General features: G+C 71.3%; 3 protein-coding genes across 11 annotated transcripts; 2 read left to right on the top strand and 1 right to left on the bottom strand.

Annotated features, from left to right (window-relative positions):
• Positions 1-1,336: 1,336 nt before the first annotated feature.
• On the top strand, positions 1,337-7,819 carry CORO6 (coronin 6). 3 transcript variants are annotated; one of them, XM_082328043.1, is made up of 12 exons: positions 1,337-1,491; positions 3,590-3,789; positions 4,400-4,522; positions 4,964-5,093; positions 5,175-5,356; positions 5,489-5,608; positions 5,830-5,949; positions 6,346-6,450; positions 6,535-6,680; positions 6,760-6,817; positions 6,900-7,130; positions 7,221-7,819. In XM_082328043.1, the coding sequence occupies exons 2-12, from the start codon at positions 3,592-3,594 to the stop codon at positions 7,341-7,343; spliced, it is 1,536 nt and encodes a 511-aa protein (XP_082184169.1). In that variant the 5' UTR covers positions 1,337-1,491; positions 3,590-3,591; the 3' UTR covers positions 7,344-7,819. The 3 variants fall into 3 exon arrangements, with proteins under 3 accessions (XP_082184169.1, XP_082184168.1, XP_082184167.1); XM_082328042.1 differs by lacking the exon at positions 5,489-5,608 and having other exon boundaries at positions 7,224-7,819; XM_082328041.1 differs by lacking the exon at positions 5,489-5,608.
• Positions 7,820-8,802: 983 nt separating this feature from the next.
• On the bottom strand, positions 8,803-15,949 carry ANKRD13B (ankyrin repeat domain 13B). Of its 3 annotated transcripts, none has more exons than XM_082328482.1 (15): positions 15,821-15,949; positions 12,172-12,307; positions 11,763-11,887; positions 11,633-11,678; positions 11,217-11,360; positions 10,898-11,087; positions 10,715-10,781; positions 10,541-10,622; positions 10,405-10,469; positions 10,196-10,326; positions 9,932-10,089; positions 9,702-9,854; positions 9,458-9,618; positions 9,164-9,244; positions 8,803-9,075 (listed from the first exon to the last, which is right to left on the bottom strand). In XM_082328482.1, exons 1-15 carry the CDS (start codon positions 15,929-15,931, stop codon positions 8,848-8,850), a joined length of 1,878 nt encoding a protein of 625 aa, XP_082184608.1. In that variant the 5' UTR covers positions 15,932-15,949; the 3' UTR covers positions 8,803-8,847. The 3 variants fall into 3 exon arrangements, with proteins under 3 accessions (XP_082184608.1, XP_082184610.1, XP_082184609.1); XM_082328484.1 differs by having other exon boundaries at positions 9,168-9,244; XM_082328483.1 differs by having other exon boundaries at positions 10,196-10,311.
• Positions 15,950-17,869: 1,920 nt separating this feature from the next.
• On the top strand, positions 17,870-26,910 carry GIT1 (GIT ArfGAP 1; the record flags this gene model as incomplete). 5 transcript variants are annotated; one of them, XM_082328589.1, is made up of 22 exons in its annotated part: positions 17,870-17,921; positions 21,397-21,530; positions 21,612-21,724; positions 21,808-21,913; positions 21,998-22,084; positions 22,197-22,327; positions 22,410-22,504; positions 22,584-22,626; positions 22,832-22,858; positions 23,154-23,202; positions 23,285-23,357; positions 23,981-24,078; positions 24,156-24,267; positions 24,345-24,472; positions 24,545-24,697; positions 24,773-25,000; positions 25,109-25,162; positions 25,443-25,529; positions 25,628-25,701; positions 25,778-25,960; positions 26,101-26,164; positions 26,257-26,910. In XM_082328589.1, 22 exons carry the CDS (start codon positions 17,870-17,872, stop codon positions 26,467-26,469), a joined length of 2,304 nt encoding a protein of 767 aa, XP_082184715.1. In that variant the 3' UTR covers positions 26,470-26,910. The 5 variants fall into 5 exon arrangements, with proteins under 5 accessions (XP_082184715.1, XP_082184716.1, XP_082184713.1 ...); XM_082328590.1 differs by lacking the exon at positions 22,832-22,858; XM_082328587.1 differs by having other exon boundaries at positions 24,545-25,000.
• Between the last annotated feature and the right edge of the window lie 99 nt (positions 26,911-27,009).

The raw sequence follows: 27,009 nt of genomic DNA, 5'->3' as shown, positions 1-27,009 counted from the left end.
CATCCCCTGTCGTGGCAAGCAAGCGTGGCGCAAAGGTCTCTGCGGGCTCGCTCTGGCCTGCCTGGCCGTGGGGAGCAGCGGGGCTGTGAGCACGGGGTACGGAGAGCGCCAAATCCCCCGGAGCTCAGCCTCGCTGTCCCTGCGTGAAGCTTCCCGCTGGGCTGAGCGAGCACCGGGGTGTGGGACCAGGGGTGCACGGCCGTCGCGGCGGGGCATGGCGGGGCTGGCAGTGTCCCTGGGGTGCCCCATCCCTTCTCGCTCCCCCCACACCAGCTGGGGAAAGGCTTCCCGGGGCCTTTTCTTCACTTTCTGGGAATGTAGCTTGGAGTTGGGGACATAGGACACGGGGCTCACTCCGTCCCCAAGCTCCAAGGGCAGAGCGAGCCAGAGCCCTGGCGGGACGGGGCAGGCAGGGGGTGCCTCCGCGGCCCCCTCCCTCCCTGCCACCCCTTTGGGCAAGCAAGCGAGGATGTCACCTTTTCCCTGCCTTTTTGCCAGCTGCCCCCTCCTGCCCGGCTCAGCCAATGCTCGGCCGGCTCCGCTCGGTGCCCTTGTAGGGTCCAGGGCTTTGCTGCCTTTCCAGGAACCACGGGTCCCCGAGCCCTGCAATCCCTTAATCCCCTTGGGCCAGGGCATCCCTGCGGGGCTGGGCTCTGCTAAATCCCAAATCTGGCTTCTGGATGTGCCTGTAACCATCCCGCTATGCAGGGCCGGGGCTGACGGGGGCTCACCCCCAGGGCTTGCAGCCCCCTTGCTCCCGGGGGGGAGGCGGCGAGCCCACGGGGTGCTGTGGGTGGCGGGAGCCCGGGGGCCAGCCCGTGGCCGTGGTCCCTGCGGGGCTGGACTGGCCCCAGGGTGCGGGGGGACCCAGCTCGGGGTCGCAGCCCTGTGGGGTGGCCAGCGGCCCCGTGTCCCGCTTGAGCCCTGGGCAGAGCTGACCCCGGGGGGGGGCCCAGGGCTGCCCCTCCCCTCGCTTCACCCCAATGCTTTGGGAAGACGCCGCCCGGCAGGAGGGGGCCGAGGGGCTTCTCCGCCCCCCGGCCCCCCCGCAGCGCTGGGCCGAGGGGCTCCCATGCACCGTGCCGGGGTGGGGGGGCTGCGGGCACCCTGGGGCCCCCCGCTTTCGGGGAGGGAGCGGGGGCCGGCTGTGCCAGGGCTGCCCCCATCCCCGCGGGGGGGCGGGCAGGGGGCCGGGCAGGGCGCGGGGGCAGGCGGGGCCCGGCCGGGGCCCCCCCCTTCTCCCGGTGCCCGCCGCGGGGGGGCTGTGCCGGCCCCGGCGCCCGGCTCGGCTCAGCTGTTCTCTGCGGCAGCGGCACTGCGCGGTGCCGAGCCCAGCCGGGCGGAGCGGAGCGGAGCGGGGCCGCGCCGGGCCGGGCCGGGCCGGGCCGTGGGGAGCGGAGCGGGGCCGGGCCGGGCCGAGCCGGGCGGAGCCGAGCGGGGCGCAGCGCAGCGCCGGGCGCGCCCGCAGCGCGCAGGAGCCGCGGAGCGCAGGTGGGAGCCGGGGCCGGGCGGGCCGGGGCCGGCGGCGGGCACCGGCGGGGCGGGGGGGGGGGGGGCGGCGGGGAGCGGGGCCGCGGCCCCCCCGGGCCCCCCGGCCCCTCGCCCGCCCGCCCGCCGCCCGGCAGGAGATGGCTATATTTGGAAAGTGACCTCTGGTCGTTCCCGAGCAGCCGCTGCGGATTCAATTGTGGCAACGTAATGGCACGGCCGGGGAGCGGGGAGCGGGGAGCGGGGCTGTCCTGCCTGCATCGTGCCTTGCACCTTGCCTGCACCCTGCCGGGATCGCGCCCGGACCCCGCCTGACCCCGCCTGCAGGCTGCTAGCACCCTGCCTGCCCCCCGCCTGCTCCCTGCTAGCACCCCATCCCACCCTGCCCGCACCCCGCCTGCGAACACCCTGCCTGCACCCCGTCCAGCTGTCATGCCTGCAGCCCGCTAGCACCCTGCCGGCACCCTGCCTGCAGACCGCTAGCACCCTGCTTGCACCCTGTCTGTACCCTGCCTGCACCCCGTTCAGCCCTGCCTGCACCCTGCTAGCACCCCAGCTGAACTCTGCCTGGACCCCATTCAGTCCTGCCTGTACCCTGCCCAACTCTGCTTACGCCCCACCTGCACCCTACCCAGCCCAGCCTGCACCCTACACGCTGCCTGCACCCTGCTCAACTCTGCCTGCACCACCTCTGCACCTCACCTGCACCCTGCACCCTGCCTGCACCCTGCCGGTACCCTGCATGCACTCTGCCCAGCCGGCCAGGCTGTCACCCCCTCCCCTGCATGCCTGCACCCCAAGCGCTGCTCCCACTGGCGATGGATACCCAGAGGGCATCCCCGTGGAGCCCGCTCACTCCCCCCCAGGGCTGGGGACCGTGCCTGGGGCCAGGGGGGTGGCACCAGCAGTGCCAGCGTCCAGCCCCCCTTGGTAGCAGGGCTCCGAGCCCCCTCAGCGCCTGGCTCTGACCCGCACCCGCTCTGCCAGGCCAGGGGCGATGGTGAAGGGCCATGGGGACCTCTGGGGATGCCCAGGGACCGGGCAGATGTGGCTTGGCTTGGCGCTGCACGTGCCCTGGCCAAAAGCCACCGGCCGGGACGCGGAGGACCAGATCTGCTCCTACCTCTGCCCGCACCGGCCCCGCAGGCCGGGGGCAGCGGTGCCCGGCCCTCTGGGCTGTGGTTTGGTGGCTGGATACGGCCCCTGGCAATGGCTGAGGCCCCAAAAGAGCACAGGGGGGTCCCCAGGGCCATCAGTGGCTCATGGGTGCTGCAGAGCCCCAGCCCCAGGGGTTTCGGGGTCCTGAGAGGCTCAGTGCCCCTCAGCAGGTCCGAGGAGCAGCACGGGCTCGGGACAGCGATGGATGATTGCAGGCAGCGTGCCCAGCTGTGGCTGAGGGCTGGAGACCCCACCGAGGCCGTGCTGAGCACAGGGGACTCCTCGGCAGCCCGGCGTGCCCATGGGGCTGCGTGGCTGTGCCGGGTCCAGCCCTCGCCCAGGGTCAGTGCCGGGCGAGTGGGTTGGGAGCACATACGGAGCCCCGGGGCAGGGGCCCATGGGGGAGGCAGCGGGTGGCAACGCTGGAGGCACAGCCTCCCTCCTGGGTGCTGGGTTGAGCCAGGTGACCTCAGGCCACCGCGGGGACAAGCTGTGACCGGGTGCACGGCACCTCTGTGCTCGCCCCAAACTCCCCTCAGCCCCGCTTCTCTACTGCAGCTGCTCATGTGCCAACCCCAGTGCCAGCCGTGGGGCATGGCACAGCCGTGGGACACAGGACAGCACAGGGCGTGGGACAGCTGCACATCACGGCACGGCCATGTCCCTGCCCAGCCGTCAAGCGGCTCCGGCCGCGGGATGCCCGTCCCCAGCACTGGCAGCACCCACACCCGCCTGCGCCAGGGCTGCCCCCGGTCCCTGCCGTGGGGTCAGGGCCGTATTGGTCACCATCCTGCACCCTCATTCCCCCGCCACCTCCGTGTCCCCAGGCTTGCCTCCTGTGCCCAGGGTAGGGGGGGGTCTCTCGGAGCGTGAGGTCTGAGGGGGTCGAAACCCCTCCATGCTGTGCCGGGGGGGGGTCACGGCCTGACCGTGCCTCCCCCAGCCATGAGCCGCCGCGTGGTGCGCCAGAGCAAGTTCCGGCACGTCTTCGGGCAGCCGGTGAAGGCTGACCAGATGTACGAGGACATCCGCGTCTCCAAGGTGACGTGGGACAGCTCCTTCTGTGCCGTCAACCCCAAGTTTGTGGCCATCATCGTGGAGTCTGGCGGCGGGGGGGCCTTCATCGTCCTACCCCTCGCCAAGGTGAGCGGGGAGGCTGCCGGGGTGTGGCCCCCCGGGATGTCCTGGGGGGAACGTGCTGATGGGCTCTGCTTTTGGGGGGCTGCTGTGGCCCCAGAGCCCCACAGCTTTGCCCCAACATCCCTGTCCTCAAGTGGGGGCTCGGGGCAGAGGCAGCCGGGGGTGGTCATCGGCACCAGCAAAGGACGACGGCCCGGGGGCGACTGCAGTGATGCAGGAAACCCCCGGCTGCTTCCTCCCCAGCCCAAATTCCCCGGGGGCACGCGATGCCCAGGGAGCATCCCAGTGGGGTGGGGGTCTGCCCTGCCCACCCCAGCTGGGAGGGGGTCCCCAGCCCCTCCTTGCCGTCAGAGGGGACAGAAAACCACCTCTCCCGGGGCACATCGTTCCCCTCCACATCCCTACGGGGCCTTGTGCTAAGTGAGACCCATTCCCACTGCGTGCCTCAGTTTCCCCCTTTGAGGCAGGTGCAAAGCTCTGGCCACCGCCGGGGCCCCTTGCGTGTCCCCGCTTGTGCCACAGCCGCACGTGGTGGCTGGGCTGGGGCTTGGGGGGGCACCTGGCAGGGCCCCCCCGGCCTCTGGGGACTCATCCCGGCACCTCGGCATTGCAGACGGGACGGGTGGACAAGAACCACCCGCTGGTGACAGGGCACACAGCGCCCGTGCTGGACATTGACTGGTGTCCCCACAACGACAACGTCATCGCCAGCGCCTCCGAGGACACCACCGTCATGGTGAGGGGCCGGACCCCGGGCGGGAGGGGGGCGGCGGGCGCTGGGGGAGCGGCGTGGAACATCCCCCCGCCTTCGCCGCCTGTGAAGTGTCACTGGCCTATTTTTAGCCCCGGTGCCATGCGTTCGCGCTGGCGGCGGCTGCTCTCTCCATGATGCAGCAGTTTGTGCTAAATATACCTGCCCCGGCGACTCAGCACCAAGGAATAGCTGGGGGCTGGGGGCTGTGCCCCGGCCGTGCCCCCCTCCCTGTGCCCACCAGCACCCCGAGCGCTGGGGATGCACCCCAGGGTGCAGGCACTGCTGCCGTCCCCTCGCCCCTCTCCCCGCAGCCTGAGCCGCGATTAACGATGAGGTTAATTGGCTCCGAGGCCCTCAGCCGCGTAGCGCTCGCCCGCGGGGTGATGCCCGCTGCCCCACACCCCGCTCTCCATCCCCACCCAGGTGTGGCAGATCCCCGACTACGTCCCCGTCCGCAACATCACGGAGCCGGTGGTGACGCTGGAGGGACACTCCAAGCGGGTGGGCATCATCTCGTGGCACCCCACCGCCCGCAACGTCCTGCTCAGCGCAGGTAAGGGGGTCCCGGGTCACCCTCCCCGGGGTCGGGTGGGATCCTTGGGGTGACGGCGTCCACCCTGTCGGTCCTCCGCAGGCTGTGACAACCTGGTGATCCTCTGGAACGTGGGCACGGGGGAGATGCTGCTGGTGCTGGAGGACATGCACACCGACCTCATCTACAACGTGGGCTGGAACCGCAACGGCAGCCTCCTCGTCACCACCTGCAAGGACAAGAAGGTCCGCGTCATCGACCCCCGCAAGCAGCAGGTCGTGGCGGTGAGTGGCCCCGCCGTGTCCCCCCACCATCCCGCCGCCGGGTCCCCCCTCCCCAGTGCCTGCCTGACCCTACTAACCGCCCGCACCCGCGCGTCTCTGTCTTTGGTTTTAACCCGCTAACGGCCAGCGCAGGAGAAAGCCAAACCACACGACGGTGCCCGCCCCATCCGCGCCATCTTCATGGCCGATGGCAAGATCTTCACCACCGGCTTCAGCAAGATGAGTGAGCGGCAGCTGGGCCTCTGGGACCTGGTATGAGATGGCGGCTCCTGCCCAGCCAGCGCCGCCCCGGGGACCCCGCGGAGCCGGGGACGCGCCGGGTGCCAGGGATGTTCTCCGGCAGCGCGTGCGCCCCCGGAGCCTCATGCACTCCCCAGGAGCAGGACTCAGCGACTGTTTTGGGGGACAGATCCGGACCCCTCCATTTTCCCCCCTGCCCCTGCCCTGTGCTGACTCTCTCCCCCTCCCCCCAGGAGAGGTTTGCCCCCCACGAAGGGCTGAGGCCCGTACGGGCCATCTTCACGCGGGAAGGACACATCTTTACCACGGGCTTTACCAGAATGAGCCAGCGGGAGCTGGGCTTGTGGGACCCGGTAACGAGGCCGCATGGAGTGCTGCCCCGGGAACTTGGCCCCCCCACCCCGCCCCTCTGCCCCCCACCCCTGGATGGGGTGCCTGCTGCATCCCCCCCCTCCAAAAGATGCCAAGTTCCCAAGTGTGCCGTGCTGTGCCGGGCGTGGGGAGGGGCTGGGGGGGCAGGGAGTGCTGGGGGGGGGCAAGCCAGGGTGGGGTGCACCCAGTCGTGCAGGTAAGCGGGAGTGGGGCCGGGGGTGCTGGGGGGGCATGCCAAGCTGCCTGCCCAGGGGGTTGCGTACCCTGGGGGGGACGAGCCCCGTCCCCGCAGTGTGCTGTGGCTAACGCGTGTGACTAACCGGGATGGGGGTTTTGGGGCTGCCGCTCACCCTCCCACCACCGCTCTGGCCCCACAGAAAAACTTTGAGGAGCCCATCGCCCTGCAGGAGATGGACACGAGCAATGGGGTCCTGCTGCCCTTCTACGACCCCGACTCCAGCATCGTCTACCTCTGTGGGAAGGTAACCCCCCCAGGCACCCCCCCGCCATGTCATCCCGTCCCTGGGGGTGCCGGGGCCGGCTGACACCCGTCCCCACCCCCACAGGGGGACAGCAGCATCCGATATTTTGAGATCACGGATGAGGCGCCCTACGTGCACTACCTGAACACCTACAGTAGCAAGGAGCCGCAGCGGGGCATGGGCTTCATGCCCAAGCGCGGGCTGGATGTCAGCAAGTGCGAGATTGCCAGGTGAGAGCCGGGGGGGACTGGGGGGAGGCGGAGGGGTCGGGGGGAGCAGCCGGACCCTGACCACCTCTGCCCCACGCAGGTTTTTCAAGCTGCATGAGCGCAAGTGCGAGCCCATCGTCATGACGGTGCCGCGCAAGGTGAGCCCGCGGGGGTCCTGGGGGAGATGGGGGGGTCTGGGGGTGCCACCCCATCTCACTGCCGTCTCCCTTGCCCCCGCAGTCAGACCTCTTCCAGGACGACCTGTACCCCGACACGCCGGGCCCCGAGCCGGCCCTGGAGGCGGACGAGTGGCTGTCGGGGAAGGACGCAGAGCCCGTCCTCATCTCGCTGCGGGACGGCTACGTCCCCGTCAAGAACCGGGAGCTGAAGGTGGTCAAGAAGAACATCCTGGACAGCAAGCCCCCCCCGGGCCGCCGCCACAGCCACTCCACCTGCAATCCCGACTTCTCTGTGAGTGTCCTGGGGATGGGACGTCTGGGGTGGGGTTGGGGGGGCCGGAGGGGGCTCCCCGGTGACTCCACGTGTCCCCCAACCCTGCAGCAGCCAGCCTTGGAGGAGGTGCTGGAGGAGATCCGTGCCCTGAAGGAGACGGTCCAAGCACAGGAGAAGCGCATCTCCGACCTGGAGAACAAACTCTGCCAGTTCACCAACGGCACGGACTAGCGCGGCGGCCATGGCCACGGGCAGGGCAAGGACTGCCCCGGCCCCCCCGGGGATTAAAGCCGAGTCCCTGCAGAGGGCAGGAGCCCAGAGCCGTGTTCTTTCCCCAGGAGCCAAGGCTGCAGGGAAGGGGTCGGACCCTGACCCCCCGTCACCGGCATCGGTCGCATCCTGCTCCCGGGGTGGCCCGGCACATCGGCCCCCCGCTGCGGCGTCCGGGGGGGGTCCCACTTCGGTGCCCGCAGGCTGGGGCTGCTGAGCATCCCTCCTCGGGGACCTGCAAACTGGGCGCCAGCATCCTCCCAGGACAGGGGGCTGCCGGACCCCCCCGGCCAGGATGTGCTTGGGTACGGTGCTACACCCCCACCCTCTCCCCCCTCGCCTCCCCCTGCCCCATCGCCCCCCTCGGCGGGTGCTCCCCACTGGCTCTTTGCTCCTGGGTCCCCCTTTAATAAAGGGCTCGGCCGCCCGTGGCCGCATGGCGGGTACCGGGGACGTGGGACCGCCACGCCGGGGGGCCCTGCCTGCACCCCGCTGCCCGCACGGCCCCGGCGCAGGCAGAGACAGGCCGAGAAACATTAAAGAGCATTTATTGGTGTTGGCCGCGGTCGGAGCTGCTCGGGCTCCCCCAGCCTTGGCCCAGATGTCGCTTGTGGGGTGCGTGGCGGGGCGGGGGGGACGCCGGCTACGAAAAGTCCCAGGGGAGCGAGCCCGGCCCCCCCCCCCCCCCAGCCCCCAGCCCCCGTGTGCAAAGGGGGAGCAGCCCGGGGCGGGGGGTTAGCACCATTTGACGTAAGGTTTCTCTCGGGGTCAGTGCCCGGGACGAGGGGGTACAGCGCTGCCAAGGGGGGGGCATCCGAGCAGGGTAGGGGGGTGCGAGCAGGGGATAAGGGGGGGGTGACACTGGGCAGCCTTTCGCAGGCACCCCCTCGGCTGCCCCAGCGGACCCCTGTGCCGGGGTGGGGGCGGCTGTGCAGCCCTACGCTGGCTGTGGGGTGCAATGGGGCTGAGCCCCCCCAACCCCGCTGGCAGGCAGAGCAGCTCCCGGGTAAGTGCACTTGGTAGCGCCTGGGCAGGGGGGCTGAGGGGGCCGGGCAGAGCCCCCCAGCTCCGGGGGCACCCCGGGACCCCATGCAGCTGGCAGCCCCCCTATCTGGGGCAGGATGTGCCCCCCACCACCTTCCCAGGGTGAGGGGCCGAGCAGCACCCCATGGGGCGGTTGCGGGGGGCTAGGGCTGTCCCAGGGGTGAGGTACAGTCCATGGGGGTGCCCCCCCCATCCCTGACACCCCAGCTGTCCTGCTGTGGGGTGCCCCCTCCCCACACCCCAGTACCGCCCCAGCTATGGGGACGATCTCCCCCATGCCAGGACCAAATCCTGCACCCCCCTCCCCATTTGCCCTCCGCAGCGCTTGGGCTGGCTCCCCCCACCCCGCTCCCCCTCCATGCCCCCATACATGGCACTGGCTGTGTCCCCGTCCCCACCCCCGTTGGGGTGGGTGGGGGGCTCAGCGGGGGCGTGGGGTCACTTCTCCATCAGCGAGAGCTGCAGGATCCGCTGCAGCTCCTCTTCCTCCTGGCGCGTCCGGCGCTCGGCTTCCTCCTGCTCCCGCGCCGACAGCGCCATGGCCAGCCGCAGCTGCTCCGCGTAGCTGGGGAACAGGGCGCTGGGCCCCCCGCCACCCCCCGGGGCCGGGGCAACAGGGGGCCGGGGGGCCGCCGTGTGCTGGGGAGTCCTGGGGGGGTGGCAGGGTCTCAGTGGGGGTCCCCGGGGGGCCAGCACCCACTCCCACTCCCCTCCGGGGGGGGTTGGCCGGACCTTACCAACCTGTCTCCTCGGCGGCCCTCGTGCGACATGGGGTGGGTGCCCGGCTTGCTGTTGGTTAGGGCTTCCCAAATGGTGACCTGCAGCCGGTGGCAGAGGAGTGCTTGGAGAGTGGCATCCCCCCCCCCAGCACCCCAAAACCCGGCCCCTCTACATGAGCTCTGACCCACCACCGCGGGATGCAGGGTTGGGACAAGGTGGGGTGAGCATCCCAGGGCAGCATCAGGAGAGGGTGGGCAGTGGGGTCCCCCAGCCGGGGGGGCAGGAGGAGGCAGGGGGGTGGCAGTGCCCACCTGGTCGTACTCACTGCCCGCTTCCAGCAGGCTCTGCTGGATGGCGAACTGCAGCAGGTCATCCTCGTCCTCCCGCAGGGCGTCCTGGTGGGTGCCCACCACGCTGTACCCCCGCGGCACCTCGAACAGCGCCGGGTCCATCTCGCACGCCCGGCACGAGGCTGCGGGGAGACAGGCGTCGGCACGGCTGGGCCCCCCGTGTCCCGCCGCCCCCCCCAAGCCGTGTTTCCCCCACCCCGCGTACTCAGGGAGCTGGAGCTGCTGACGCTGGAGGAGTCGCTGCTGGGTGAGGGTGCCTCGCTGCTGGGGCTGTGCCGCAGGGAGCTGACGGGCTCGTCGCACCCATTGAGGTTCCCGAAGGTGATGCGGGCATTGAGGATGTGGAAGATGGGGATTTCTGCAGGAAAGGGAAAAAAAGCAGGGAGGGAAGCCGGCTGTGCCACCCGTGCCGGCGGCAAAGACCACCCCCCGTACCGATCTTGACGGGGAAGCCGGGCGGGAGGCGCAGGGTGATGAAGTCCCGCAGTTTGGCGAAGAGCGCATTGCTTATTGCCATGAGGTCGATGATGGGGGCAACCTGCTCGCAGAGGGACAGCGGGTGGTCCTCGCACAGCCACAGCTTCGCCTTGAACCTGCCGGGGACAGGCGCCGGGCTGGGGACCCCTGCCTGCCCCCCCGGGTGCTCTGCAGCAGTCGAGGGGGAGACGGGGGTCCCCAATCTGCTCCTTCCCCCCTCACTTCTGTGTCTTGGTGGTGAGCTCCATGGGCCGCCCCATGTCCCGGTTGCCCAGCTCGAAGTTGGGGTTGAAGTACTCCTCAGGGGTGATGGCGGTGGGGTTGGCGTGGCTCAGCGTCTGCGTGATCAGCGTCTGCGGGACACCGCGGCGGGGTAACGGAGGGGCCCGGCCACAGGGCCACCCACCCACCGGGACCCCTGGGACACTCACCCCATTGTTGGGCCCCACGTGCTGCTCGGCGATGCCCAGGAAGGACTGCAGGGGGGTCTTACTGCCTGCGGGAGAGGAGGGGGTCAGGGCTGGAGCCGGCGCAGCGCCCTGCCCGCCCAGCCCGTGCCGGCTCCACCTTTGCTCTTGCCCTTGTGCTGGTCCGAGAGGTGCTCGGTCCGCGTCCGCGTGATCAGCTCCACGTTGGACGCGCCGTAGACCTGGACGAGGAGGGGGAACGCCAGAGGTAGATACTCCTGCCCTGAGCTGGCCATATTCCCCTCGGGCAGCTCAGCCCCCCTCAGGCTCTCACCTTGGCCTCGTACCCATTCACCATTTCCGTCTTCTCGCTCCTCCAGCCCAGGATCCCGGACTTGTTCCTGGGGTGACACAGGGCACCGTGAGCGATGGATGGTCTCGCTCGGACAGCCCAGAGTGCGGGCACCCCGGGGGGCTGTGCATCCCTGGGGGAGGCTCGGTGCCGCCCCCAGCCCACCTCTCGAAGGCGATGTTCTTGGTGTCGAGCTGGGTGGTGACGACGGGGGCCGTCAGCCGCCCCATCACCTGCTCCTCGGTGGGCTGCACAGCAGCCAGCAGCACCTCCTGGTCATGGCCGGCCAGGGCCAGCGTCTCCGAGTAGACCACCCGCCGGTCGTGGTCGATCTCCATCACCACTGCGCTGGTGTCTAGGGGAAGGGGGGGTCAGGGTACATAGGGACAACCATGGTCCCCGCCATGTCACCCAGCTCTGCTCCGGTGCCAAGGGGCTCTGCCAGTGCTCCCCGCCGAGGCGGGACACCCCGGTGACGGCTCACCTTGTCCCCGAAAAACAAAGCTGCGGTTGCCCCGCTGCCAGGTCATATGGTCGAAGCCCAGCAGCGTGGTGTCCACCCGCAGGTTCTGGCCACTCTTCCACACCTTGTAGGTGTCACTGGGGCAGATCTTGGACACCAGCGGCACTGGGGAGAGACGGTGATAGCCCAGCCAGCGATGGGGCCACCCTGCACCGCCGGGTGGGCTGCCAGCGCTGAGCCGGGTGGGGGATGTGTCCAAGAACCCAGCGCCTCGGTGAGATGGGAGTCTGCAGACTTGGGGTGTAGGGGGGAAAGGGGACAGGTGCCCCCATCCTGGGGATGGGGATGGATGCTGGGGCTGGGGGCAGCACCAGAGATGGGGGAGGCTCTGCCGGGAAACTCCCGCTCCCCCCGGCTACGCTCTGCCCCGAGCTTACCCCAGCTGGTGAACTCCCACTTCATCTCCACGTAAAAGTCCTGGGCCTGTGGAGAGCACAGCGGGGTCAGGAGGAGCCCGTGGCCGGCATCCCCCATGGCCGCCCTCGTGGCCTCGCCGGAGGGAGGTACCTTGCGCAGCTTCTCCAGCAGGATGGGGATCCCGGCCAGGCGCTTGATGGCTCTCTGGTAGTCGCGGTAGCGCAGGACCAGCTGCACCAGCTCCAGGTCGCGGGTGCTCACAGCCTCCTGCAGGACTGCAGGGCAGAGAGGGGCAGTGCCCAGCGGGGTGGCACGGCACAGCGTGGCACAGCGTGGCACAGTGTGGCATGGCATGGCACAGCAGAGCCGGCCACTGCACAGGAGCCACGTGCGTGCACCACCGCGTGAGCTGTCCCGTGGGGAGCTGCAGCAGCAGGTTGAGCGTGGCCATGCCCGTGCTCGTGCCCGTGCTCATGCCCATGCCCGTGCCCGTGCTCGTGCCTGTGCCCATGCCAGGGCAGGCTGGTGGAGGACCGAGGCAGCGAGCCCCCCCGCTCACCTGTCCAGCCGCTGCGGTTCTCCTTGCCCACATCGGCGCCATGCTTCAGCAGCACCCTGGCGCACTCGAGGTGGCCCAGCGTGGTGGCCAGGTGCAGCGGGGTGCGTCCTCGGGGGTCCAGCTGCTCAATGTCAGCCTGCCGGGAGGGAGCGGGGCTCAGGGGACACCGGGGGTGGCCGGATCTCCCCCCCCCATTGCCCGCCCACAGGCACCAGGCTCCCAGCTGGAACAGCTGGGGAAAGCAGCCGACATTTGCTGGTATCTCGGAGAGCATCCCCATCCCTGAGCTCCCCCAAGAGATGCACATGCACTGCACCCCAAAAGGCTCTCCCTGCTCCCCACAGCCACTGCCAGCCCCATGGGGAGGGTGAGGAGAGTGCGGCAGTGGCTGCCAGCACCCAGCACGGCTCAGCACGGTCAGGCTGGGCTGCACCCACCACGCGGGCACGGAGCAGGGGCACGGCGTGGCTGGGGGGGGTACAGATGCCCCCAGCGCGGTGCATGGAGCTCCGCATGGCTTGATGCAGCTGCAAGCTCAGGAAAAGCCCCCACCTCTGGGATCTGGGGGGGGATGCTGCCCAGTTGCCAGGCAGCAGCTGCTGGCAGCCCCCCTCCACCAGGGCCAGGAGCACGGCGGGCGACGTGGGCTGCGGCGGGCGCACGTGTTCCCCTGCCAGAGCCGGGGGCGGGCGGCTGCGTGAGCAGAGCGGCTGCTCGGAGGATCCCCGGGCCCTGGGGAGCCGCGCGCTGGGGCTGCGATTGTTTGTGCCAAGCCCGGAGGCTGGCGCCCAGCCAGCCCCGAGGAATCCCTCGCCCGCCGGCAGCGGTGGTGGGTGCCCTGAGCACCCGTAGGCCCCGCTCCCCATGCAAGGTGCAGCATTGCACCCGTGCCCAGGGCTGGGGGCACGGCTCGGGGCTTGACGGAGCAGCGGGGGGGCCTTGTGCCCTGAGAGGAGCAGTCAGATGCTGCTGGGGCAGGAGGCAGTGGGGATGAACCCTGAATCAGGGCATGGGTTTTGGGGAGGCCACTCCCAGGAGCACAAACCTGGGGTGCAGCACCCAAAGGTGCCACCTGGAACTGGGCACCCTGGAGGCATTTGGGGCTGGGCAGGGGTGGGGTGTGAGCTCCCGCATGCCCGGGCTCTCGCCCTGCAGCAAGTCCCTGTCTTGCTCTTGGGCATGTCCTGCTGTCCCTCCGCCCTGGGGACGTCCCCATCCCTGCCCAGGCTCTGGGCATCCCCATGCCCCGCATCCCCAGGGGCTCACTGGGCAGGGGGACCCCCCAGGCTGCCCACACCACCGGAGCAAAACAGCCCCCCAGTTTCCCGGGAGCCAGCATGCTGCTCTAACACTCTCCAGGCGACTGCTGCTTCTTAATTGCGCTAATGAAATTACTCTAATTAAAGCAATCGCCCCCCCAGCCGGGGGACGGGTGCTGCAGGCTCAGTGGGGCTCCCCAGCTGCAGCCCTGCCCCAGCACCGGTTGGGACAAGGGTCCCCGCTCTGGGGACACAGCGCCAGAGCCAACCCTGGGGGACACGGCGTGACCCAGTTTTCGCCAGCGAGAGCTCAGTCCCAGGCCCTGGCACTGGGATGGCTCCGGCTTGGGGGCTGTGGCACAGACCTCCGGGTGCTGCCTGTCCTGGGGCTGTGACACCCACCGAGGACAGGGACAGTGACAGGGATGGCTTCGGGGTGGCAGCGGTGCAGTGCAGGACCGCAGCTCGGCCGCTCCTCCTCCTGTGCCAGCCAGGCGCACAGCGCAGTGCAGCCCCTCTGCCAGGGTTGTCCCCGGGGTGAGGGACCTCCGCTTGGGCACAGACCCCAGCGCATGGTCCCAGGTGGCAGCAGGGGACACGGGCCAGCACGGGGAGGTGGTGCTGGCACTGCTGTCCCTGTGCAGCCCCAGGTCCCTGCCACGTGTGATGGGGCAGGCTGTGGTGCGGGGTGTCCTGGCACAACGGCCTCCATGTCACTGCCTGCCACGTCCTCGCGCTGTCCCTGCCATGGGGACCCACTGGCCCTCGCTCCCCAGGTGGAGGCAAGCGTGGATGGGAGCTCACGGTGCCAATTCAAGGGTGACCCACACAGGGCCCTTGTGGGGACACGGAGAGGAGAACGCTGCCGGCTGCCCCAGCACCTCCCAACCCCAAACACCTGCACATGTGGGGGGCCCTGTGTGGTGCCACTGCCCCGCACGGGTCCCCGGGGTGGCAGGAGGGAAGAGCCGCAGGGGAGGGGGACACCAGCCCCCAGCATCACACACAGCACCAGCCCTGACCTGTTTACCCAGGGGATGCTCCAGCAGGGAGAAGGGCTGGACCGCGTCCCGGGATGCCCCAGATGAAGGTGGGGGGCTCAGCCTGGGCTGGCCCCGACCTCCTTCCCCCGAACACCCACCTGCCCTGGGGTCTGGCCTGCAGCACCCATGGGCCCTCCCCTGTGCACCCCGGGGATGTATGCAGGGCTGGCTTTGCTCTCGCCCTGCAAATGGCGGTGGGGGTGGTGGGGGCCCAGCGGGGGCCATGGCAGAGCCCCTCCACTGGCCAGGCTTGGGGGGGTGGGTTAGAAATCCTCTCTGCAGGTGAGTGGGGCCAGAGCCACCCTCGCAGCCCCTGCATCTCCCCGCACCCGCCGAGCCGCTGCTGCCTGCACCCAGCTTTGATCTCTGCCGCGCCGAGCTCCTGGGAAAAATGACCCCAAATTACCACGGAAATAAAACCGCCGGTGATGGGGTGGGGGGCTGGGGCAATGCTGGCGCAGCCCCCCGGCCGGCCCCCACAATGGAGGCGGGTGTGGCGGGAGCCATCGCCTGCATCCCGGCGGGAGCATCGCAGCACGGCGGCCCCCTGTTTCGTGCATCACCAGGGTCCATCCGGCGTGGCCCTCAGCAACCTGGGGTGCCGGGAGCTGGGCCGAGGGATCGGGGATGCTCGGCACAGCCTCGCTGCCGGCCTCCCTCCAGCGCCTGCGGTTTCCTGCGTCTTTGGGGTTGGGTTTTAATTACCTGAATTGCAACGCCACGGGGGAGAGGGAGGCTGGGAACCCGCCTGGGGATGTGCCCGCGGCCCCGCTCTGTCACCAGCTGGCTGGGGGGTTCCCAGGCTGGGGGGCACGGTGGGTCCCCTCGCCCTGAGAAGAACCCGCCTGGCCTCCTGGGGCTGGGGGGCTGCGCCCCGGCAGCATCAGGGCCCTGTGTCGCCCCCGAGAGGGGCTCAGCCTGAGGGTGGGGAGCTGGGGGCTGCACCCCCAGCAGGGCTGGCAGCACCCTGAGAAGCGGGGGGTGGGTTGGGGTGCCGGGGGCCCGCAGAGGCCTAGCAGGGAGCCGGGGACATGTGGCAAGGGATGCTTGGGGCTGCACGCACTGGGGGATGCAGGGGACCCGCGGGTGGTACCCACCGCTCCGTGCCAGCCCCGGGGGCAGCTGGCGTAGTCCCGGGGTGCAGGGGGACGCACGACACCCCCAGAACCCTGCCAGCCCCGGGAGGGACCCCATCCCCACCCTCAACCCCATCATCATCCTCATCTCCATCCTCATCCCAGCCCCGAGCAGGAGCCCGGCTGCAGCCCGGCAGCATTGCATCAGCCCGAGCCGAGCCGAGCCGAACCGGGCCGTGCCCGGGGGTGCCCGCCCCCCCCGCCCCCCCACCTGCTTGGCGCTGAGCTCCCGGTCCAGTTCGCGGGCGCGGTTGTGCCAGACGAGGTAGTGCAGCGGGTACCTGCCCTCCGGCCCCTTCCTGCCCGAGCAAGAGGCGAGCATCCTCCGTGCATGCTGGAGCGGCGCGGCGGGCGCGGCGCGGGGCGGAGCGGGGCGCGGGGGGGCGCGGGGCGCGGGGGGGCGCGGGGCGGGGCGGGCACGGCCCCTCCCGCCCGGTGCTTCCCCCGCGCCCCCCGGCACCGCCCGGCCTCATGGGACTTGTAGTCGCCCTGCATCGCCTTCTTCCTCCTCCTCCTCCTCCTCCTCGCCCCCCCCCTCCCCGCCACCGCTCAGCCCATCACCGCGGCCCCCGACCCCGCCGGGGTGGCTGCAAAGGGTCGCCTCGCTGGCACTCGGACACCCCCCCCCCCCAACCCCCCCTCCCCGCCCCCAGGCTGATTTGCCCCCTCCCGGCTGACCCCCACTCGCCCCATGGGCCCGGGCACATGGCGGGGCAGGGGCGAAGGCGGCGGGCAGGGGCCGTGCGGGGGGCCCCGAGCCCCCCCACCCCGGGCAGCGGCAGGAGCGGGCCCCCGGCCCCGTTTCCTTTTCCGCCTGCGTTTCTCCGGGGCAGGCGTCGCGTTTTCCGGCTGCCGCCCGAGAACAATGCGAGGCTGGGCCTCCGCCGGCCGCCTCGGCCTCCCGCCGGCGCCACGCTCCCGGCCCCCCACCCCGCTGCCCCCCACCCTGCCACGGGGCCGCCGCCGAGGGGTGAATCCCCCTCATTATTCCTCTCCGCTCAGCCATGACGAAGGCGGTGGTGGTCGCATCCCCCTGCCCCGCTCCCCGCACGGCATCCCCCATCTCCCCGCCAGCCTTGCTGCCCCATGACGTCATGAGCCATCTCCTCAGCAACCAGCGGTGAGGTCACCCGCGGCGCAGGCCACACAGCCTGGCCCGTAGTGGCGGGGGGCAGGATCCGGCCCCGCTCCGGTGGCTCCTGCCTGGGGTGGCCGTGCTGCAGGGGTCCAGCCCCCACAGCTGCCTGTGGGGCCCCCGTGGTGATACTGGGGTGTCCGCCCCTGCTCCAAGTACTTATAGGATCCCAGAGGGGGGACCAGACCCCAAATGGGCCCCGGTCCCCCCACCCCCCAAAACTCCACTGCTGAACACCCCAGGGAGGCTGCAGCCCACCCCACACACCCCCAGTGTGGTGTCCTGCCTGCACTGGTGCCAGAGCTGGCACTGGGAACAGGACTGGGGGGCCCCAGGGCTGGGGCTAAACCCAAGACGAGTGCCCAGAGCTGGTGCTGGGGTGCCCAAGGCAGGACTGGGGCAAGTGGGAGGTGCCCAGGGCTGGGACTGGGGTGTGCAGGACCTGGGCTGGGAGCAGGACCAGGACCAGAGGGGTGCCTAAGACCCGGGGGGGGGATGAACAGGACCAGGGCTGGGATCGGGACCAGGACGGTGCCCTGGACCGAGGATGGGACCGGGAGGGCACCGAGCACCGGGGCTGGGGTCAGGACCAGGGGATGCCCCAGAGCAGGAGCGGGGCCGGCGGGATGCCCCGGAGCAGGCCCGGTTACACAGGACCAGGCGGGGGGTGCTCGGGGCTGGAACCAGAAGCGGGGAGGGGGGCGATGCTGGGACCCAGGACCGGGACCGGGACCGGGACCAGGGGCTGTCCAGGAGCGGGAGCGGGAGCGGGAGCGGGCTGTGCCGGGGGCGGGTGCGGATGCAGGTGTTGGTGCGGGAGCGGGCGGGTGCGGGTGCGGGGCGGTGCCGGTGCCGGTGCGGGGCGGCGGCGGCGGCGCTGCCGGTGGCGGTGGCGGGGCGGGGGCGGCGCGGCCCCTCCTCCGCCGGGGCCGGGCCTGCGCCGCTTCCTGCGGAGCCGCCGGGCGCTGGGAGCAGCCGGCAGCCCCCGGCGCGCCGCGGCCCCGGGCCCCCGCCGCCCCCGCCCCGCCGCCCGGACCCCCGCCCCCCCGGCGGGCCCGGGGGCGCCGCCGCCGCCGCCCCACGCTGGCGCAGAGGCCCGGGCCCGGGCCCGCCTCGCCGCTGAGGATGTCCCGGAAGGCGCCGCGGGCGGAGGTGTGCGCCGACTGCAGCGCCCCAGGTAAGGGCCGCCCCCCCCGGCGCCGGCACCGTGCCCCGGGCCCCCCGGTACGGCCCCGCTGCGCCCCATCCCCCCGCCAGCCTCCCCCCCCCCCGCCCCGGCGGGGCCCCTCGCACCTCGTGTGCCCCCCCGGAGCCTGCCCGGGAGCCTGCCCTGCGCTCCCCGGTACGGCCCCGGGAGCCCCCCCTGCACCCCACGGTGTGCCCCCCCCCCCACGCCCACGGCTCCTCCGTGAGCCCCCTCTGCACCCCCGGTGCCCCCCGGTACATCCCCGGCACCCCCGAGAGCCCCCTCTGCACCCCCCAGTGCCCCCCAGTACTTCCCCAGCACCCCCGAGAGCCCCCTCTGCACCCCCCAGTGCCCCCCAGTACATCCCCAGCACCTCCATGAGCCCTGTCGGCCCCTGGTACATCCCCAGCACCCCCAAGAGCCCCCTCTGCACCCCCAGTGCCCCCCAGTACATCCCCAGCACCCCCATGAGTCCCCTCTGCCTCTGGTACATCCCCAGCACCCCCGTGAGCCCCCTCTGCACCCCACGCTGTGCCCCCCAGTATACCCATGGCTCCTCCCAGAGCCCCCTCTGCACCCCACGGTGCCCCCCAGCACCCCTGTGAGCCCCCTCTACACCCCGAGGTGCACCCCCCCAGTATGCTCCCAGGGAGCCCTTTTGCATCTGCTTCTGCACCCCACAGTGAGGCCTCTTTGCACCCCCTGGGTGCACCCAGGACCCCCCGGTGAGTCCCCTCTGCACCCTGCGGCGCACACCCTAGGGACCCCCGCTGAGGCCCCTGCTCTGCCCCCAGGAACCCTCTGATGTGCCCCCAGTGCAACGCTGTGCTGAGGCCCCTGGGCCCCCTTGGTGCCCCCCCTTTCCCCCCCCGAAATCTCCCAGTACACCCCAAATGTACCCTGATAACCCCCCGTGCCCTCCTCAGTGCCGCCCTGGTGCACCCCGTGTACCCCCACCGCCCCCCGGGCACCACCCACAGCCTCGGCACCCCTCAGGCGTGGGAGCTGCTGGTGCAGGCTGGGGACATGCCGGTCGGTGCCAGCAGCACCGAGGACCCTGCAAATGGCAGGACTGGGGGACGCCCTCCTGCAACCCCCAGCACCCTGCTGCCAGCACCCACGCTGGCCGGATCCGGGCTCGGCGGCGCAGGCAGGCTGAGCTGGGCCGGCGGCGGCTGCGCTGCAAGCCGGAGCCTGAGCCTGGGCAAGATGATTCCCGTTCCCGGCGGTGCTGGTGCCCGCAGCCCCCGCGCTGGGCACAAGCCCGTAGGCGTCGCGGTGAGGCTGGACCCCCAAACCCTGCCTGCGGTGGGGCTGGGCCCCCAAACCTTGCCCATGACCAGCACGGGTGGCCTCGCGGCAATGAATGAACGGGGCCGAGAGTCGAGGCTTGCTCTGAGCCGGCCCCAGAAAGCTGCCTGCGGGCCAAGGCTGTGCCGAAATTATTCCGGCCACGTGCCAATGGCCGGATCCTGCCAGGAGTGGCGGCACGCGTGGGCGCGGGGCTGCCCTGCCTCCGGGCGCGTCCCCCGTGCCAGCGGGCGAGTGGGGGGCACAGGGGTGCCCGGGGCGGTGCCGAGGCTCCCTGCTGGGGCGGGGGGGAAATGGAAACCAGTTTCTTCCAATCTCTTATCGCCCGGCAGCCATGTGAGGAAATGAGTTATAAAGTCCAGAGGCCGCTTCCTACCACGCCGGGAGCACCCGCCACCGCTGCTGGGGATGCGCTGCCCGGCCCTGCGTGGTGGGGTGCCCGTGGGGTTCCCTGGTCCCTTTGCCTGGGCTACCTTGGCCCAATCCCGCTCCGCTGGCCCCATGTGGGGATGCCAGCTGGACCCGGCACTCCCCTCACCGGTGCGGGGCTGAGTGCTGGGGGTCCTGGCATCAGCCCGCGTCCCGGTGCAGGGACGGAGGTGCCGGGAGCTCCGTTGGGCTCCAGGATCCTCCCAGGGTTCGGGGTGTCCCCGTACCAGCACTCCCCGAGTTGCTGCAATGCCCACTCGCATCCCGGCTGCCCCCTGCAGCGGGAGGGGGTGCCGCCCCGGGGGTACCCCGGATCCACCCGGTTGCGGGGCCGCAGGCAGCCTCGCCGGCCGCCTCCCCCCGCGCAGAGCGTCCTGTTCCCGGCAGCGCCCCGTGGGCAGCGGGCGCAAAGGCACAGATGCCGCTGCGCCGGCTGCCAAGGCTCTGCCATCTGTGTGTGCGGGGCTGCCAGGCTGGGGGGGCCGCCGCTCCCCCTGGCTGCCCCACCTCGGCCCTGGGGCACTGCAGCACTGCAGGGCTGGGTGCCCCCCAAAACGGCGGCCCCAGGGCTCTGTGGGGGGGTTGGGGAGGGGTCCGGGACCCTGGGGGAAGGCCCAGCCGCCTGCCTGCCTTCCTCTGTGGGGTCGTGGGGCCGCTGCCACCCCGTCGGGGCCATCGCGGCTGACCAGTGCTGCCACCCCGCTATGCCCTGTACCCCCCGGGCTTGGGGCTCCCCCCTCCCATGGGGTGGTGCGGTGTTTGTGTAGGCCCTACAGAAACAAGGGGTGGTGGGGCTGGGCGGAGGGTGGCAGGACTCCCCTGCGGCGCCTGGCAGAGGGGCCACCCAGGGACGGCTCGGCATCGTCACCCCGTGCCTGGCCACTTGTCACGAGAGGGGGCTGTGACTCAGCGGAGGGTCCCCACGTCCTGCCCTTGGTGCTGCTGGGGGCAGCTGCAGCCCCACAGCCACCCCGTGGGGCCACACCCCACCCCGGGCCAGCCACAAGACCAATTTTTGGGGTGCGGGCGTGGGGAGCTGCTGCCTGGCCGGGAGCGGGGCCCCCGCGGGTCCCGGGGCTGGTGCCAGCGTGGGGCCAGCGCGGCCGCTCAAACGGCCCTTTGTTCCCGGCGGGGACACAAAGGGCCCCAGTCCGGCCGGGCCGGGGCCGGCAGCCGGGGCTGGCGGGGGTTTGGCAACGTGGGGGGGCTGCCGCACCTGCCCCGAGGGCCAGGGTCCCCTGCAGGGCTGGCCTGGAGTGGGGTGCCGAGGCTGTGACTGGTGACCACCATACATGGGAGCCCGCAGGCTGGAGGTGCCCACCCACTGGGGGGATGCTGCCCCCATCCAGGCCCCCCCCCAACTGCCCAGCCTGGGGCTCAGGGGGTGCACGGCCTCGCCGGGTGCTGCAGCGAGTCAGGGGGTGCGCTGCTTTGGGGGGTGCGCTGCCACGGGGCTGGCATCGTCCCTGCCACCGGCCGCCCTCCTGATGGGGGAGGCCAAATCCTGGCCCCCCCATTTTGGCTCGTGCCTGGTTGCTACGGGAAACCTGTGGGTTTCCCCTGGCGATGGGCTGAGCCCCTCGCTGTCGCCAGGGAAACGGTCGTTGCGGCAACGCATCCCCACCACCACCACCCGGCAGCAGCGGTGTGGATGGGGAGGGGACCACATGGGGAGGGGACCACGGCAGCGGTGACACCCGGTGACACCCCCTGTGCCACCCTGCAGACCCCGGCTGGGCTTCCATCAACCGCGGGGTGCTCATCTGCGACGAGTGCTGCAGCGTGCACCGCAGCCTGGGCCGCCACATCTCCATCGTCAAGCACCTGCGCCACAGCCCCTGGCCCGCCACCCTGCTCCAGGTGGGTGCTGGCCCTGCGGGGACATTGGGGGACACACACAGGGACCCCCCGCACCCACCGGGCCCTGCCTCTCCCCCGCAGATGGTGCACACCTTGGCGAGCAATGGGGCCAACTCCATTTGGGAGCACTCGCTGCTGGATCCGGCCCAGGTGCAGAGCGGGCGCCGGAAGGCAAACCCCCAGGACAAAGTGCAGTAAGTGCCCCCCGCGCCGTGGGGAGGGGGTCTGCGCCAGCCGGGCGTCCCCCGCTCACCCCGCAACCTGCCGCTCCCCCCAGCCCCACCAAGTCGGAGTTCATCCGTGCCAAGTACCAGATGCTGGCCTTTGTCCACAAGCTGCCCTGCCGGGATGACGACGGCGTCACTGCCAAGGACCTCAGCAAGGTGGGGCACGGGGCGGGGGTGCAGGGACCCCCCGCCTTGGCGGTGGGGACAGATTCTCCCCCTTACTCGTTCTCTCCTCCGCAGCAATTGCACTCAAGCGTGCGGACGGGCAACCTGGAGACCTGCCTGCGCCTGCTCTCGCTGGGCGCCCAGGCCAACTTCTTCCACCCGGTGAGCGCGGGTGGGGATCGGGGTCCCTGGGGACGGTGCTGGGCTTTGGGAGGGGGTCCTGGAGCCCCATCCCGCAGGCAGGCTGCAGGGCTGAGGCTGCCCGTGCCCGCAGGAGAAGGGCACCACGCCGCTGCACGTGGCCGCCAAGGCCGGGCAGATCCTGCAGGCAGAGCTGCTGGTGGTCTATGGCGCCGACCCCGGGGCGCCCGATGTGAACGGCCGGACCCCCATCGACTATGCCAGGTGAGGGTGGGGAAGAGGGGGGGGTCACCCCTGCCTGCACCCCCTGTTAGTGTGGGCATCACCCCTGCCCATCCTCTCACAGGCAGGCAGCCCAGCACGAGCTGGCGGAGCGGCTGGTGGAGTGCCAGTACGAGCTGACCGACCGGCTGGCCTTTTACCTCTGCGGGAGGAAGCCGGGTGAGCGTGGGGGTCCCGGGGGGGGGCTCAGCCCTGGGGAGGGTGCGGGGCCCTGCTCACCACCCCTCTCTTTGCACAGACCACAAGAACGGGCACTACATCATCCCGCAGATGGCCGACAGGTGAGTGCCCGGCGCCCACGGCCCCGCTGCCCTGTCCCATGTCCCCCCCGGCGTCCCCGCTGGGCCGAGGGGGGGGCCCCGGTCACCTCCCCGTGACCGGCGCTGGAGCATCCCCAGGGAGGGCGGGCGGGGGGGTCCGCGTGCCCGCGCGTTTAACGTCCGCCTTTATCCTGTTCTTCCCTCCGCTGCCTTCTCCGGAGCGCAGGGTGCGCCCAAAGTGCATGGCACAGAGGTATTGTCCGCTCGGCTCTCGGCTCCGGAGGCCCCCCCGTGCCACTGGCATGGGCCCCCCCCCTGCGGCCCCGGCTGCTTGGCCCAGCCTGGCACTCGGGGGACGCCCGGGGAGGGGGGTCCCACTCGCCCCCTGCCACCTCGTCCCCCCGTGCCTGCCTGCCAGCCCTGCTCGGTGAAGCGCCCCGGGGCGGGAGGGTCCCTGTCCTGGTGGGGTGCAGCTGGGGACTGTTTCAGTGGGGACGGGCCAGGAATAACCCCCGCTTTGTGTCTCCCCCCTTCCTGCACCCCCCCAGCCTGGACCTCTCCGAGCTGGCCAAGGCAGCCAAGAAGAAGCTGCAGGCAGTGAGTGGGGGCCAGGGCAGGGTCGGGGGGGTCCCATCCACTCCCCCCATCCCGCCTGACGCCATCCTTCGTCCCGCTGCAGCTGAGCAACCGCCTCTTCGAGGAGCTAGCCATGGACGTCTACGACGAGGTGGACCGCCGGGAGAACGACGCGGGTGAGCGGGGGGCACGGGGTGCAGCCCCCCCCAGGGCTGGGCTGGGTGTCCTGGCGCGGGGAGGAGCAGCCGGCGGGGCCGTGGCCGAGCCCAGCGCTCCTCCCGATCTGGATCCGTCCGCTGGGACCGCAGGCCCCTCCTTCCTCATTCCTCCGTCCGGGGAGGTTTTCTCGGTGCGAGGGGCCGCCGCTGGGTGCCGGGGCTGGGGTGCTGCCGGAGGTGGGTGCCGGGACCCCCCCGGGGACAGGGGCTCAGCCCAGAAGGGTGGCCCTGGGCCGGGGGGTGGTGGGGTCGGGGTCACCCCATTTCCATGGTGGGGTGGGCACAGATGGGCACGCCAGACCCTCTCCCCGTCGGCTGGGGGGGCGCAGGGCTGGCACCCCAAAGGGCGAGGAGATGGGGGTCCCTGCTGGGGGGCGCGGGGGGGATCCCAGCCCAGCGGAGCGGCTGGGTGAGGCGATTCCCGTCAGCCCAGCCGGGCTCGGCTCCCAGCCCCAGCAGGCTGGCCCCGCGCCTGCGTTCTGCCGGCTCTGCCGCTGGCCCCAGGCCCTGCAGGCCGCTCGCTCCGGGGGGGTCTGGCCCCTGCAGCCCCCCGGGGTCTGACGCCGGGTGCCTGCCCGCAGTCTGGCTGACGACGCAGAACCATAGCACGCTGGTGACAGAGCGCAGCGCCGTCCCCTTCCTCCCTGTCAACCCCGAGTACTCAGCCACGCGCAACCAGGTGAGCCCCCCTCCAGGCCCCGCGATCCCCCCCCTTGCACCCAGACCCCTGCTCACCCCCTTCCCCACGCTTCCCAGGGCCGGCAGAAGCTGGCCAGGTTCAACGCCAGGGAGTTCGCCACCTTGCTCATCGACATCCTCGGGGAAGCCAAGCGCCGGCAGCAAGGGAAGAGTCTGCTGAGCCCCACAGGTGAGGGACGGGCTGCAGCGAGGGGGGGCCAAGCATCCCCTCCACCCTGTGCTCAGCACCCCCCTGCCCTCCCCCAGACGCCCTCGATTATTCACTGCGGAGCCAGAGCGACCTGGACGACCAGCACGACTACGACAGCGTCGCCTCCGACGAGGACACGGACCAGGAGCTGCTGCGCAACGCCTCCCGCAACAACCGTGCCAGGGTGAGCCCCGGACCTCCGCCCCGGACACCCCTCCGGCTCCGGGATCCCTGTGCTGAGCCCCTCTCCCTGCAGAGCATGGACTCCTCCGACCTCTCCGACGGCCCCATCACGCTGCAGGAGTACCTGGAGGTGAAGAAGGCTCTGGCTGCCTCTGAGGCCAAGGTGCAGCAGCTGATGAAGGTGAACAACAGCCTGAGCGACGAGCTGCGCCGGCTGCAGCGTGAGGTGGGTGCGGGGCCGGCGGGACCCTCCCTTGGCATACCTCCCTCCCTGCTGATCCTTCCTCCTCCACCGCTGCAGATCCATAAGCTGCAGGCGGAGAACACGCAGATCCGGCAGCAGACGGGTCCCGTTCACCCAACCCCGGCCCCCAGCGAGCGGCCGGAGCACGGGCACCCCCCGGGCATGGCCCCCCCGCACCGCCGGGACCGCCAGGCCTTCTCCATGTACGAGCCGGGCTCAGCGCTGAAACCCTTTGGGCAGCCGGTGGAGGAGCTGGTGACGCGGCTGCAGCCCTTCGGCGCCGGCGTGAGTGTGCTGGGGTGGGCAGGTGGTTTTTGGGGTGCAGTGGTTCCCCCAGCCTCCCGGGCGCTGGGTCCTATCCCCGCGGGGCCATAACCTTTCGTGTGTCGCCAGGAGGTGGAGGACGAGGCTCTGTACTCCATGCACATCCCGGCCAGCGTATACCGGGTAAGGGGGCCGCAGCGGGGGCGGCTCCTGCATGGGACGTGGTGGCCGTCACCCTCCTGGGACGTAGCCTCCATGCCGTCCTGGGACGTCCTGTCCCCCTGCCGTCCTGCACCCCCCGGGTCAGGCCGGGGACCTCCCCGGGGGACGGTGGCCGTGGGACGTTCCTGCATGCAGTGTGGTGGTGTCCCCTGTGCTCGTCCTCCCCTGCACGTCACCGGGATCAGCTCTGGACCTTTCTGCACCCCATTCAGCACCGGCTTCCCCTCTTTTCCCCCTCCAGATCCGGAAAGGTCCGTCTGCCTCCTCGGTGCCCTTTCCCCCATCCTCCCCATTGCTCTCCTGCCCGACCGACGGTGCCCGGCACATGGTGACGTACTGGGGGGGGGCAGTTCTCAGGGTGGGGGACCCCGGCCCTGCATGGGGACAGGGCTGGGCAGGGCCTGACGCTGCTCCTCTCCCCTCCAGAGCAAGCTGGACCGGCACGGCAGCGGCACCGACAGCGACTATGACAACACGCAGGCGGGTGAGGTCTTGATCAGGTGAGTGGCAGGGCTGGGGACTGCGCCGGGGACACGGGGCTGGCACTGACCCCAGGGCGTCGGTCGGTCCCTGCAGCATGGAGGGGAAGCGGTTCGTGGAGCTGAGCAAGGACGAGGACTTCCCCCACGAGCTGGACCCGCTGGACGGGGAGCTGGACCCCGGGCTGCCCAGCACGGAGGATGTCATCCTCAAAACCGAGCAGGTCACCAAGAACATCCAGGAGCTGCTGCGGGCGGCGCAGGAGTCCAAGCATGACAGGTGGGGCTTGGGTACGGCCATGGGGTCCGTCCGGACCCCCCTGGTCCCAGGGGCTGCGTTCATATGGGGCCATCCCTGCCACCCCCGTGGTTGGGAGCCATCATCTCCCCGCAGTGCTCACCCCCTCTGCTCTCCCCTAGCTTCGTGCCCTGCTCGGAGAAGATCCACTCGGCTGTGACGGAGATGGCATCACTCTTCCCCAAGGTAGGAGGAGGGGTGGGTCCCCGGGGTGGCGGGGTCCCCACCAGGCACAGGGTCCCCACCCTGACACATGTCCTGACTCTGCCCTGCTGCAGAAGCCGGCGCTGGAGACAGTGCGGAGCTCCCTGCGGCTGCTCAACGCCAGCGCCTACCGGCTGCAGAGCGAGTGCCGCAAGACCGTGCCGCCCGAGCCGGGCGCTGCTGTGGACTACCAGCTCCTGACCCAGCAGGTCATCCAGTGTGCCTACGACATCGCCAAGGCCGCCAAGCAGCTGGTCACCATCACCACCCGCGAGAAGAAGCAGTGAGCGCCGGCCCGCGTCCCCCCGCACCCCCCTGGCCCCCTGCTCTCCGTCTCTCCCTCCCCTCCGGCAGCAGCTGGCACCTGGGGTGAGCAAGTGGCCTTAGCCCGTGGGGGGCCGGGGCGTGGGGTGAGCCCCTTCTCGCCCCCCGCGCTCCTGAGGAGCTGGTGCTCAGCCTGCGGGGTAGGGGCCTGCGTCCCCCTGTACAGACCCCTGCCCGCCCCTGCGCAGCCCGCCCCGCGGTACGCGCCTAACTTATCCTGTACATAGCCTGTGTAGCTGTCCGTGGCGGTGGCGGCGATGTACCCCCCTCTCCCTCAAAGCCCCTCGCCGGGCGGCCGGTAGCCCCGGGGCCACCCACAGCATTACACTGGACCGGGGCGCCCGTGGGCCCCCCCTCCCCGGGCGTCCTGCCCCCCTGCCGGGGCCGCGCTCCCTACTGTAAGATGTGTCCTTGTACATTTGTATCAATAAAGGTGTGAGCATTGCACGGGCCCCCCGGCCCCTGGCTCCTGCGGCGATGGGGGTCCCGTCCCCCCGGGCTGT

This window comes from Platalea leucorodia (assembly GCF_965183815.1).
Source record: "Platalea leucorodia genome assembly, chromosome: 16".
NCBI lineage: Eukaryota > Metazoa > Chordata > Aves > Pelecaniformes > Threskiornithidae > Platalea > Platalea leucorodia.
The sequence above is the reverse complement of the archived record's forward strand: the minus strand, read 5'-3'. Positions and strand labels throughout refer to the sequence as shown.